This window comes from Gobio gobio, assembly GCF_949357685.1.
Source record: "Gobio gobio genome assembly, chromosome: 6".
In the NCBI taxonomy this organism is placed as follows: domain Eukaryota; kingdom Metazoa; phylum Chordata; class Actinopteri; order Cypriniformes; family Gobionidae; genus Gobio; species Gobio gobio.
In genome coordinates this window covers 25,531,618-25,546,344 of record NC_137102.1, presented here as the reverse complement: position 1 = coordinate 25,546,344, position 14,727 = coordinate 25,531,618, and the positions used below count along the sequence as shown (strand labels likewise).

Below are 14,727 nucleotides of genomic sequence, written 5' to 3'. Positions count from 1 at the left end.
CAAAGCCCGCGCAACAAACTGGCATATAAAGTGCATATAAACTGAGGTTTGTGTCGAGTGCGCGCATAACGGACTTCTGACTCTGAGTGGATCGCTAACGTTAGACGCCAGCTGTGAGTATTTCTGAGGTAAGTTGCCTACTTTTTACTTAACAAATTTCTTTTAAGTTACTTTTACAATGTAAACTATTACCAATATCAATTAAATATACTTAAATGTATGACGAAATTAAATTATAGCATATTATAGACTATAAAAGGAAAGTCACTGAGTCTGAGGGAACCTTGTTTTCCTCAAAAACTGCCACTTTCATAAACCCATTAAATGTCATACAATTGACTGACTGTCTTTTCCAGTAAATGTACCAAATCTCATAACGTTATTTACACGAACAATGGCTGTCCGTCTTTTTTTTAATTCCCAGTTATGGCATATTTTTTTATAAAGAATGCCGTTAAATGTGTGTGACGTTGGTGTGTTTGAAGTAACTTAGGCCTCTTGCGTTTTTCTCAAAGACTCTGCCTGCGTCTCATTGTGCATACTATCCATCCTAAATATGGTAACGTTATGTGGCATTAGTAATATTCAATACTAGGCTATTTAGTGCGGATAGTATGTACATTGTGACAAGGGGTTTCACTTGCGCGAGCGATCCTGGTCAATGTTTCTATTTACAACGTACTTTGCAGCGGTCAGCAATGTAGCCAATCACAGACATAGTTGTTGATCTCGTGGCAAATCAGAGTTGTTTAAGTTAACGTTAGTCAGAATCCACATATTCATTCATTTTTTTAGATGTTATTGTAGGATATATATGTTATTCTCTTTTCTCTTTTCAGTATTGATTGTCATCTGATTGTGTAAGTCATCCTAGATTTGTGATTTATCATGTTCATAACATAATGATCATTGATGAAAAATTATGTTTCTTATTTTTGCCTCTTTTTCCTGTCAACAGGAGCTAACTACACCCCAAAGGTTCTTGTAAGAGCCACAACAACGCACCTTCTTTGGCTTTGTAAGTAAATGTTTTGACTGTCTTTTATGCATTATGTGATTAACATCTTGTAATCATTTATGGGAGTAACGATACACTCGTGTCACGATTCAATAAAACCACAATAGTGGACGCACAATGTGATATTTATCGAAATGTTTTAAGCCGAAATAAAGAAGAGAGGTTTTTTATTATTAAAATATTATAATTGATGTGTATTATTATCAGGACCCACAAATATTCCCCCATTGCATTATTATACGGTATTTTCAACATTGTATACAGTCGTTTAATTTTGTAATGTCACTGAAACTTCGTAAACCTATTGCTTTTTCATGCTGCAAAGAGGACCGAAGGCCAATTTCATGCTGCAAAGTTTCAGAAATGACAGCTATATAAATGCTGGACAGAAATATGACATGTTCGTAACGGTTGTTTCTTCTTTTTGCCTCTTTTTCCTGTCAACAGGAGCTGACTACACCCCAAAGGTTCTTGTAAGAGCCACAACAACGCACCTTCTTTGGCTTTGTAAGTAAATGTTTTGACTATCCAGTGCATCATGTGATTAAAGGGATAGCTCACCCAAAAATGAAATTTTTGTCATTAAGTACTCACCCTCCCTCATGTTGCCTCATACCCCTAAGACCTTCGTTCAACTTTGAAACACAAATTAAGATCTTACAGGTTTAAAATGACATGAGGGTAAGTACATGAAATTTACATTTTTGGGTGAATTAAACCTTAAAAAAACTAATCTGAGCCTTGGATAAAACTATATCGCCAATCATATCATTTACATCAACGATACATATCTCGATATAACAATGCATTGTTACACCCCTACTTCTATAACATTTTATTATTTCAACAATAAAACAACTGCCTAAATTTCTGCCTATTTGGCATCAGTTTGTTATCTTGTTGTGATTATTTTATAGTCTCATTGGGGATATGCTACTGCATAACATGAATTAAACATTATTAATTGCATGCACTTAAAACTATGTATGCATTGTTTTATTTGCAGATCATATCCAGCCAGTGATCAGAGAAGATAGAACTTGAGCACATGCAAGTATGTACAAGTGCACATACTGTAGCTTGTGTACATCTGACTTGAGAATTTTCTGCAGTCATGTAAAGAAGCATCAGCACATCGCAAACCATAGGTTTGCTTGTGGAGATGAGCAATGTCCTGCTTCCTTTAAAACATTTGTGACATTTAGATCCCACATGCATAGGAAACACAGACGTAAACCAGATAATAAAAAACAATCTCAGTTCAGAGGTACTCTTGCTTGCAACATTGAAGGATGTTCATTTGTGGCAGATAATTTCTCCGCTTTGTGTGCTCATTTGAGAAGTCACATTAGAGACGGAAAGAAAGTTTACTGCCCCTACGATAACTGCTGCAAATATTTTAGAGTAAGATCCTCATTTTCTGCACATATTTCAAGAAAACACACCCAGGTAGCCACTGCCCAGATGTCAGGTCCCCCAGAAATGACCAGTGGTACTCCTGAGCGCGATCTTTGTTTTTCAGCAACAGATCATGAAGAGGAGGAATATGCTGAGCATGAATCATTTTTGCATAATTTGGCCCAGTTTTATCTGAAAATGCATGCAAAAATGCAGCTGCCAGCTAGCACCATACAGTGCATTATTGAAGGATTTCAGCATGTTCATACCTCCAGTTTGGCAGACTTCTTTGACAAGTTAAAAGCAAAGCTTTTAGAACTGAATATTCCACAAACTAAGATAGATCAAATAATTCATAGTCTTAGTAAAGAGGATCTCTTCACTCTATACAATGAAGGACCACTGAGATCAGACAAAACAAGAAAAACATTCTACAAACAGAATTTTGACTACACTGAGCCAAAACAGATTTATCTGGGAACTGATATTGCTGGCAAAGAGCGCTTTTGCCAGTATGTGCCTATCAAGGAGACATTGCAAACCCTTCTCAGACAATCCAGTGTTAAAGTACAGTGCAGCCAAGCAAGATGTCACAACAATGATGACATGGTTTTGGAGGATGTATTGGATGGAAGACATGTCACAGAAAATTCTCTCTTAAAAAGCACTTCTTCATTGTCTCTCATCCTTTACCAAGATGCTTTTGAAGTTACAAATCCACTTGGCTCAGGAAAAAAAAAACACAAGATCTTAGCAGTGTACATGAGTCTTGGTGAGTTACAGCCACACAACCGCTCCCTTGTAGATCCGATGCAGTTGGTCCTGCTTTGCAGAGAGAAAGACTTTAAGACTTTTGGACTTGAGAAGGTGTTTTCAAGTATTATCACAGACCTTAAAGATTTGGAAGATGCAGGGATTGATACAGATGATGGCATTAGAAAAGCATCTTTAATTTCCATTTGTGGCGATAATCTTGGCTCCCACTGTATTGGTGGCTTCTGTGAAAACTTCAGTACCAATATACATTTTTGCAGATACTGCTTGATTAACAGAAGTGATTTTCAGAAGACCCCTCTGAAGTTAGGCCCAAAAAGAACAGTTGAAGTTCACAAAGAGACTGTGAAACAGCTTTCCACCACTGGCCAAGATGTAGTACAAGGAGTCAAGTTTGACTCACCTTTCAATTCACTGAAACATTTTCATGTTTGTACTGGGCTACCTCCATGTTTGGGCCATGATCTTTTTGAAGGAGTCGTTTCCTATGACCTGGCATTGTATATTTATCATCTGGTGAAACAAGAAAAACAGTTCACATATGCTCAACTGAATAGATCCATAACCCAATTTAAATACTTAGGAAATGATGGTCTCAACAAACCTTGTGAGGTTAAGGCTGATGGCAAAAGGCTTTGTGGCTCTGCAGCACAGAACTGGTGTATGCTGCGACTATTGCCATTATTAGTTGGCAGCAGGATAAAGAGTCCAATGGATAGTCAAGTCTGGCAGCTTTGTCTACAACTAAAGGAGATGGTCGAGCTCATTTGTGCACCCAAAATCCACCACAATCAGGTTGCTTACCTGAAGACAATCACTGAAGAGTATATCCATTTGAGATGCAGCCTCTTCCCTAACCATCCACTGAAGCCAAAACATCACTATTTACTTCACTACAGTGACCTCATTCTGCACTTTGGACCTCTTATTCGTTTGTGGACCCTCAGATTTGAGAGTAAACATTCATATTTTAAGGAATGTGCCAGAAAACTCCACAACTTTGTTCACCTATGCAAAACCCTGGCAGAAAGGCATCAGTTGCTTCAAGGCTACCTTTGCAGTGGCTCAGTGTTTCCCCCTACAGTTCAAGCTGTTGGTGAAGTCAATGAATATGATGAGCAGCTTTATTGTGGTCGTGTTCAAGAGGCTGTAAGGGCAGCTGGTTTTTCAAAAGAAACCATGTCTGAAGTGTCAGCAGTGGTGTACAAAGGGACAAAGTACAGAAAAGGGTTTGTTGTTGCATTGAACGCCAAAGATCAGGACTTCATTTTTGGAAAAATATCAATGATTTTCATCAGCCATACACAAGTGCACTTTGTTGTTGACATGCTTCAGTCAGTGCTTTTGAGTGATCTTGGACTGCATTGCCTAGGAAATTCAGAAGAAAGATTCCTGTGTGTTCATGCTGACAGTTTGTGTGATTACTACCCTCTTCCAGTATATCAAGCTTCAGGACTAAATGTTGTCTCCCTGCATCATGCAATATTTTTTTTCTAAATCACTACAGAAATGGATACTGAACGCTTACAGTGTGAAATTAAAAAGGCATTGCCTGAACTGGAGGATGAGATACTGAGGACACTTGTTGCACATCTGATAGATGTTATTGGTGTCAGAAAAAGAGAAGACCTTATATTTGTTGGATCCGAGGACATTACTCCTTTTCTGACTCCAATACAGAGCCGAAAACTCATCCATGCTTTTAAAAATGGTAAGTGCATACTATCAATCTTATTCACAGCAGAATGTCTTTAAACAGATAGTTAACCCCCAAATACCCCCACCCCGTATACCCGTATCCCCATATCCCCACCCCACCCCACCCCCAGTGTCATAATTTACTAACCCTTAAGTTGTTCCAAACATATATAAATGTCGTTCTATACATGCTCTGGAAGTCAATGGGGACCAGCAACTGTTTGGTTGCCCACATTCTTCAAAATATCATCTTTTATGTTCAACAGAAAAAATATTAATATACATTTGGAATAACTTAAGGGTAAGTAAATGATGGCAGATTTTTTTTTTTTGGGTGTACTATTGCTTTAAATAGTTAGTTCACCCCAAAATGAAAAATTGTGTCATCATTTACTCACTGTCATGGAATCAACCAGCGCCATTAGCGTACTTCAGCACCTCAGCTCCACCCACTCATTCTCAGGCCACATCTACATGAAGCCAGAGCTTTCCCTATTCAATCTTTTTTTCCCTTTTTCAAAAAAAAGAATTCCATAAACAATCGTCTTCAAATATGTGTTGATGAAACGCTGATGCGGTACAAACTTTTTTATGAATACAGCTAAACGCGTCTCCGTGTGTACGGGCTCTGTCACCAGAATACTTTTCTGCCTGAACCTACCTACATAAGAGTGACTTACCTGACTACTTACCTTCCTATGCCCTCCTTCATCATCCTCTTCCAGAGACTTGTTTCCTCGTTTCCTCAGTTATCTTCATCATGCTTGTAATCAATACTGCAAGAAGAAAGACTCGTCAGTTGAGCGTGACTCACATTTGAACTGCTTATTCTCATCACTCGCCTGTGTGAAGATCTTCCAGATCACCACCAACCTTTTAATAAAGAGCTGTTACATTTATCTCTTATTCATGACAGAAGACCAGACCAAACAACTGCAACAACAAGAAATCGCAATGGAACTTGAAAATCCTGATCCTTTGGCTGAAGCAGTCCAAATTTCCCCACAATAAATTCTTCCTCCTTCGGCGGTAGTCACATCATTCAGTCCCATGGCCCAAACAGTGACCTTCTCTGGAGCGGCGGAGGATTACAGCGGATTTCTCCTACAATGTTCGCTGCAATTCAAAATGCATGCTTATCGTTTTGTAACTGAAAAAGCCAAGATAGCCTACATAATATCTCTCCTGTCTGCTCGTGCACTTTAGTAGGCAAACACCATCTTGTACCAAGATGGACCACTCACTAGTTCCCTTAACAGCTTCATGCACACTTTAAGGAAGTGTTCAGTCGGACCATTCACTATACCTCGATCCACAATCAACTCTATCACCTTTGAACTGCAATGGTTCCTAAGGTTCACCAACTTTTATAAAAAGTGCATCGCCAGCTTCAGCCTGATTGCTTCTTCCATTACATCACTGCTACGTAATCGCCTCAAGTATCTGTCCTGGAATCCAGCCGCCACAAAGGACTTAACCCAGCTGAAAGAAGCAAAAAAAATTTTTAACCAAAATACACTCTGCCTTAATCCTTGCCAAGCCCAGTGGGCTTTGTTTTTTAGATAGTGTCATCATTCTCCAGACTTACTTCAACTGTCTTATGAAGCCATTCTCCAGGGACATGACCCAGGACATCCAACCCTTAGTTCGAAGATGTCCTCTCTGTGCCATCTCCAAAACACAAAGACAGCTACCGGAAGGCAAGCTCCATCCTCGACCCATTCCTTACTGTCCCCAGTCTCACCTGGGAATAGACTTTGTTACCCACCTACCTCCATCTGACGAAAACGCCTGCATCCAGTTGTTGACCGCTTCTCCAAAGCCTGCAAACTCATCCCATTCAAAGGTCTATCCACTGCCAGGGAAACAGCTGAGGCCTTTTTCCAAAACATCTACCTTAACTTCCAGTTACCAGAAGATATTTTCTCGGATAGAGGCCCACAATTCACCATTCATGTCTGGAAACCCTTCTTTCATCTTCTTGAAGTATCTGTGAGCTTGTCTTCTGGCAATCAACCCCAGACCAAACTGGCCAAACTGAATGCAAGATTCAAGAAATTGGACATTTCCTGTGGTCATACTGCCACCATCATCAACAACAACACAGTTGGAACCCTAACGAGTATGCACAGAACTCTCTTTGTCAGAACACCACAGGACTCACCCCTTCCGGTGCATACTCGACAACCAACCACACGTTTTCGTGGTCAGGTGAGCCATCCAAGGTTCCAGCTGTCAACCACTGGTTTCAGGAGAGCAAGAAGGAGTGGGACTTAGCCCATGTCCTTCTGCAAAGGGCAGCCCGGAGGCACAAGAGCCAGGCCAGAAGAGCTGCTACACCCACCTTACATCTAGGACAGAAGGTCTGGCTCTCCACCAGGGACCTCTGTCTCCTACTGCCCTGTTGTAAGCTGAGTCCCAGATTCATTGACCCATTCACCATCCAATGCAAAAATCACTGATGTGACCTACCACTTACAACTTACCTCCACAGTGCAGAATATCCTCAGACCAGTTATCTTCATTATGCTTGTCTTCAACTCCTGTGGTCTCTTTCGCTGAACTCCTGCATTCTCCTTCGCGGAACTCCTGCAGTCTCCTTCATCAAACTTGTGCAGCTTCCTTCTTCGCTCTCATGGTAACAAAGCCCTGTGTACTTACCTGGATATTTCCTGTGTGCTTCAGGATATCTTCAGTGTGGAATGCTCCCATTCATGTGCAACATAGAACCTGTTCTGCATCCAGCCTCATCATCTCAAAAACACTCAAAGTATCAGGCATTTACTGTATAATCTACTTATATAGAATTTTCATTTTGGGGTGAATTAATTCTTTAATTAAAGCCTATTTGAATTAACTTCATTTTAAGAGGTGTGATTACCCCAAGCATTGTGAACTTTCTCAAATATAACTGCAGTAGGGCTCAACAGTAAGGACTAACCAATGCCCCAGGGCCAGCGTGAAAGACACTCTGGCCAGTTGATGGAACTGTCAGTAGAAAAAATCGAGGCAGTAGAAAAAAATCCTTAGCGTTGAGCCCTGCTGCAATTTATTAAAGTGTGAATATTTAATCTGTGCATGTGTAATTCATGTGGAACTCTTTGTTGAAGCAAATGGGGAAGTGGCCTCAACTTCTTCAGAGGGTCAGGAACCTACTGTTTCGATCCCTGTACTTCTCCTGCCAGAAGGATTTTCACCCAGTCCCACACAAATTTCCCTACAAACTTCCTCAAACCAAAACAAGTCCTGGATCAGCAGCTTTCAAGTACCATGGGACAAAATGCCGGCACGACTGTTACAGGCTGTGGAAAAAAGTTGCTTGGCTCACCCAGAGGACAGAAGGGTACTGATTAGAGTTGTTGTTGATGCAATGCAAGCACACTGCAAAAACCCCAGTAAAGCTGCCTGTACAGAAGTGGCCAGAGTAATAGTATGTAAGTACCCTGGGACCTTTGCTGATAAGACTGCAGAAGGTGAGCAGCTGGGGTGTGGTTACTATTCACTGTTCAGACAGCTTAAAACTAGAGTCGAGCATGTAAATAGAGACAATGTCAGTCATCGAATCCGACAGCCTAGGAAAAGGCCCACTGATGACAACAGTGGTGATGATGCTGCCATCAAAAGAGGCAGAACAGATGTGGACTGCTATGGGTGTAAAAAATGGCAACCAAATAATCTTCCACCTGGAGAAACAGAAGAGTCATTGGAAGACAAGAGAAAGAGCTTGATAACTGTCTTCAATTCAGAAGGGCCTACAGCTGTTGAGAGAATTGATGTTGAAAATAATATGGAATTGACCTATATTTATCAAAGGCACATGATAAACACTTGGCCCCCTCCCAGTCTGTGTGAAGTTGAGGAGCAGTGGCCGTTTCTCTTCACAAAAAGAGGTCTCTGCAGTCATTTCAACATGCTCACTGGCATTGATATCGACACACGCCTCCATGAAGCTTTCCTCACCAAGGGCAGGAGGATTGTGAACTTTTTCATGAATCAGAGGCTGAAATGGAACCAGGACATCCAGGCTTTACTACGAGAGCTGGAACATGAGAGCATAAACAACCTTCAACCTATTGCTGCCATTCTTCTTTTAATGAAACACTTTCAAGAGAAAGAGGACCACATCTTCATCTTGACAGACGTAAAAGTTCTTTCTTTACATTTTTATACCTTCACTCAAGTTGAGCACACACAAGTTGAAATCTAAATTTTTTTTTCTTAAATAGAAATTATTTACAATACCTGAGAGACTTTTATTAGTTTTTTTTTTAATTTTCAGCCTACCTCGACTAAGTTGTCACTTGAGCAGGAGGTGACGTTGCCTACCACACCACGGTTGATCATGCTAGGTATGAGAAATAGTTGTTGAGAATTCTATTACATGAAACAATTAAGCTAAAGCTGCCTTTGTTTTAGGGAGTAGTCTGATGTCTGCTACCCACTGGATGGTCAGCATTGAGGGGAAGGTCTGCTATGAATCTAACCAGCTGCATGACTTCGCCAGTGCGTTCGCTATCTTTTTCAGCTCCTTTTATGCATTCAATCTGGAGTATCAGGAGTCAGCATCCACTACGCTGGAGATGGTACAGAGGTGAGTAATTCACCACATAAACCCTAAAGGGAAAATTCCTCAAAATATCACCCAAAATAAAAATACTATATATGAGATTATTTATATTGAGGAAAATAAAGGGTTACTTTTAAAGATGGGTACTGTATGTGAAATTTAAAAACTGTGTTTGTTTTAAGATTCTTTGTAAGGATCAACCCAGAAGAGGGCACCAAGTGCACGGCCAAAGTTGGCACAAGTCGCAAGACAGGAGGTGTTGTCCAGAGAAAGGTGACTGCCATCAGCTCCCGGGTAACAACATTTCTCCAGAGGCTCACTGAATTTGAGTGGAAAACTTCAAATTAGGTAAGCTTTCTTATGCAGGTCTGGACTGGCCTCCACAATCAGTAAGACACCAACCACCAGTACACAATCCACAGTTCCATTAAATATTTGTCCCTACTGTACTCAGGGTGTCTGCTGATCCTTAAAAAGTCTTAAAATGTCTTACATTTTTTAATTAAAAAATGTTTTTCCTTAGTTAGTCTTAAAAAGTCTTAAAGGGTTAGTTCATCCAAAAATGAAATGCCTGTCATTAAATACTCACCCTCATGTCGTTCCAAACCTGTAAATAACAACTTTATTTAACAATATCTTCCCTTCTGTGTCATTCTGCAACGTTGTTTGCGTTCTGCATTTTCCAGGTTCTACGTCAGAACGCCGGCTCATTATTGCCTGGCTCCTGCATCAGCATCATACACACGCATTGTGCTGCTCACATGAATAGTGTCAGCCAATACTGAGTCGCTGTTCTGACATAGTACACGGAAGCCTGCACTGTCTACAGTAAGCAGCGTAGGAGACTGACGGGAGAGACAAAATTGTTGAATAAAATCATTATTTTTGTTTTTACGCACAAAAAGTATTCTTGTCACTTCAGAACATTAAGGTTGAACCACTGCAGTCACGTTGACTATTTTAACGATGTCTTGACTACTTTTCTGGACCTTGAATGTGGTAATTTCATTGCTTTCTATTGAGGATTATAAAAAACTCTCGGATTACATAAGAAATATTTTAATTTGTGTTCCGAACAGTGATGGGAATAACGGCGTTACAGATAAACGGCGTTACTAACGGAATTATTTTTTTCAGTAACGAGTAATCAGACGAATTACTGTTTCTCCCGTTACAACGCCGTTAGCGTTACTGAGGGAAAAAAATGCGGCGTTAGTCGCGTTACTATTATTGAGCTCACTGAAGCGCTTTTCATCCGAACAGGCTCTCTGTCAGTCGGACCTGCAACTTGTGTGTGTGTGTGTGTGTGTGTGTGCGCGCGCACTAGCCATGCGTGTTGGAGTGTAACTGATGATGATTGGTGGGTGGGAGACAAGGTTGAAGTTGATAGGTTGAGTTGAGTTCACACCTATTTTTATCACGGTCTTTGGTTCACAGACACACAAACACACACACCTATGACGCACACGCATATGCACATTCAGCGATGGTCCAACGACTTCAAAGGTAGCGTTCGCAAATTGGAAGTATAAGCGCTACTTTTCCCTCGTTGAGGTGAAAGGTAAGAATATTTAAGTAATGTGCAACTTATGCCCAGGAAGAAAGAGTCTCTCCACGCCGGTGGCAAGTGATTCTGAAGCGCCAAAATTAGTGGCTAAAAACCCAGGTGATAACGTGAGCTCCACTACCAAAGGAAAGTATAGTACTGATAATATTTACACAGTATTTACACTATAGTAGGCCTACTGATAATATTTACAATAATGCATTGAATTTGATAGGTGTCTCTCACATTGTCCCACAGTAACATTACAATAGTGTACATTAATGTACAATGTTTTATAATAATAATTTATTCTATTTAGTGTCCAATTCATTCATTTAACATATCTAATATTGGGGGCATCCAAGTTATTTGACATATTTGAACATTTGGAGAAAAAAAAAAGTAACGCAGTAATTACTTTCCCTGGTAATTAGTTACTTTTATAATGATGTAACTCAGTTACTAACTCAGTTACTATTTGTAAGAAGTAACTAGTAACTATAACTAATTACTTTTTTTAAGTAATGTGCCCAACACTGGTTCCGAAAGATGCACTAAGGTTTTACAGGTTTGGAACGACATGATGGTGAGTAATTAATTTGGTAACACTTTACTTGAAGGGGTGTGCATAAGACTGACATAACACCTTCATAATCATGACATGACATGAATATGAAGGCGTTTTTCTTCTAAAGCTAAGTAGTTTCTTAAATTTTATAATTGATCTTTTATGTCATGTTTATGACAGATTTATGACAGGTTATGTTGTCTTGGTAATGTCAAGTTGTCATAACAAAGACAAAAATAATGTCATCTTTGCATTAAAAATGACATAATTGAGCAAATGACACTTAATGACAGTTGTCATAAACATGCATACAAACTCCTTCATATTCATGACGTGTCACACCCCTTCGAGTAAACCCTCAAGTTACCCTCATTTTTACTTTAAATCCACACTTCAAAGGTCTTAAAATGCGACTGTACTGTCACCGCAGAGAAGATTAACATTTTGTTTTCACTCGTTGCTTTCTGAAATCTTAAATCATGTCATGACTGCTTAAAGTAACTGACACATTTGAGCGATAAAGAAACGTGGGTAAATGAAAAAATAAAAGGCAAAATATGTTTGATTAGATTGATAAAATTGCAATAAACCAAGTAGAATTTAACACTTGCCTACATGCGCACACTAGGGGTGTAATGGTTATCAGTAAAAAAAAACATACCGTTCTCCACTCGCGATTTGGCATGACTCATATCGCATGAGCATCAATGGTTTGTTGAAAATAAATAAAACAGACAGACAGAGTTAGGCTATTGTATGTTTCTGTCGATGGATGGATGCATTCTGACTTCCCCTAAACTTTGTTCAATGTGAGTGCCGTATGCTCTATATGACCACTGACCAGTCATTTTACACTGTTATTACCCGGGTGGGAGTTGATAGCTCGCAAGTGCAGGTGACATGTAATATTATTCACATTACATGTGTGGCGCTACCAAATCAGGTGCTGGTGCTACAATCTGTAAAACTGTAGCTGTGTGTGATGTTACGTCCAAGGATGTATTTGTTTTGTTGTCTTTATTATTTTATTTCCCTTTCTCCCTATTTCTCTCTCTCTTTATCCCATAAGCAGGAAGTAATGGCTGCCTCATGACTCCAATTATCAGGTGTTATCTGCTGTGATTGGAAGAGGAGAGGAGCAAAAGCAGCAGATATTTTTAGTCATTATTTGTTTGTATACTTTTGTTTTATTGTTCTTTACACATTTATATTGTTAATTATTTGGGAAGGGATTAGTGGGTGCCATTTACTTTTGATCTTGTTTTAGCTTAAGTGTAACGTATGAGTAAGTGTATTTTTTATTGTTCTTTTCTTTTCTTTTGTAACTTAGTTAGTTTCTTCTTACGAGTTTGAGGGTTTATATTTAAAAGTGTGTTTATGTTTAAAATAAAATGACTTGTTTTTGACATTGATTGGATTTTGGTCTTTGTAAAAGGGTTGGGAGTGGCTCCACACATCACACCATTTTTTTATTCTGTTACACGTTCCTCCAACCACTAAAACGGGGACGTAACAGTAATATTGTGAAACATTATTAAAATGTTTAACTTTTACTATTTGGATATATTTTGAAATGTATTTCTTGAGATTTGCTGCTCAAAAACATTTCTAATTATTTTCAGTGTTGAAACAGTTGTGTACAATCTTTTTTCAGGATTCTTTGATGACTAGAAAGCTCAAAAGAACAGCATTTATCTGAAATAATTTTAGTAGTAGTGAAAGCACTACTTTTCAAAATTTTGGGGTCAGCATTTTTTTTTTTTTTTAGAAATTAGTATTTATTTTATTCAGCAAGGATGCATTTAATTGATCAAAAGTGACAGTAAAGACATTTGTAATGCTACAAAAGTTTTCTATTTCAGGTTTAAGTTTAAAGGGCCATAAAGTTACTCAGTGTAGCTTTAATGTGATTGTACATTCAGGCAGTTAATAGAGCTCCCTAACTAGGATGTGCAATAAAGCTATACTATTTAAACAGTCTACTGGGAATAACTGCTGTTGCACCTCATCTGTCCATGAACAAATTTAGATTAAATAAACCCATGACTATTTCTCATACATTTTCTCTGTTTTGTTTCAGATCAACCATCAGTTGTTTACCAGTATGGAGGCCAGCCAAGACCAACTGGGATATTTTGTTCATGCTTTTTGTTGTGCATTGTCATTGATTTTGACAGTAAATAAAAAAAATATACTGATGTACAAGGACTCAAGTCACTTATTTGGAATTTATTAAACCCAGTAGCATTCATGTAAAATAAAAATAAAACTGAATAAAAACTCTGAAATAAATTACAGTAAAATTACTGTAATATTATTATACTGTAAAAATAAGTTGCGGTAAGGGTATCATACTGTAAAATGCAATTACGGTAAGGGTATCATACTGTAAAATGCAATTACGGTAAGGGTATCATACTGTAAAATGCAATTACGGTAAGGGTATCATACTGTAAAATGAAATTGCGGTAAGGGCATCTTACTGTAAAACATATTTACAGGTAAGCTACTGTAAAGGGGCAATTACAGTAACTTACTGGCAATAGTGCTGCCAGTAAGTTACCGCAAAAATACAATAAAATGTCTAACAGTGTATCTATTTGTATGATACAGCTGCAAATAAGTATTTGAACACCTGTCTATCAGCTAGAATTCTGACCCTCAAAGACCTGTTAGTCTGCCTTTAAAATGTCCAGCTCCACTCCATTTATTATCCTAAATTAGATGCAACTGTTTCAGGTCGTTAGCTGCATAAAGACACCTGTCCACCCCATACAATCAGTAAGAATCCAAATACTAACATGGCCAAGACCAAAGAGCTGTCCAAAGACACTAGAGACAAAATTGTACACCTCCACAAGGCTGGAAAGGGCTACGGGGAAATTGCCAAGCAGCTTGGTGAAAAAAGGTCTACTGTTGGAGCAATCATTAGAAAATGGAAGAAGATAAACATGACTGTCAATCTCCCTCTGACTGGGGTTCCATAAAAGATCTCAACTCGTGGGGTCTCAATGATCCTAAGAAAGGTGAGAAATCAGCCCAGAACTACACGGGAGGAGCTGGTCAATGACCTGAAAAGAGCTGGGACCACCGTTTCCAAGGTTACTGTTGGTAATACACTAAGACGTCATGGTTTGAAATCATGCATGGCACGGAAG

At 39.0% G+C, this 14,727-nt stretch overlaps 1 protein-coding gene across 1 annotated transcript; it reads left to right on the top strand.

Moving 5' to 3' along the window:
• Positions 1-4,699: 4,699 nt before the first annotated feature.
• LOC307127910 (uncharacterized protein) lies at positions 4,700-12,980 on the top strand (the record flags this gene model as incomplete). Its single annotated transcript, XM_079819411.1, has 7 exons — positions 4,700-4,901; positions 6,876-7,010; positions 7,100-7,294; positions 7,999-9,029; positions 9,168-9,237; positions 9,305-9,479; positions 9,638-12,980. 7 exons carry the CDS (start codon positions 4,700-4,702, stop codon positions 9,801-9,803), a joined length of 1,974 nt encoding a protein of 657 aa, XP_079675537.1. The 3' UTR covers positions 9,804-12,980.
• Between the last annotated feature and the right edge of the window lie 1,747 nt (positions 12,981-14,727).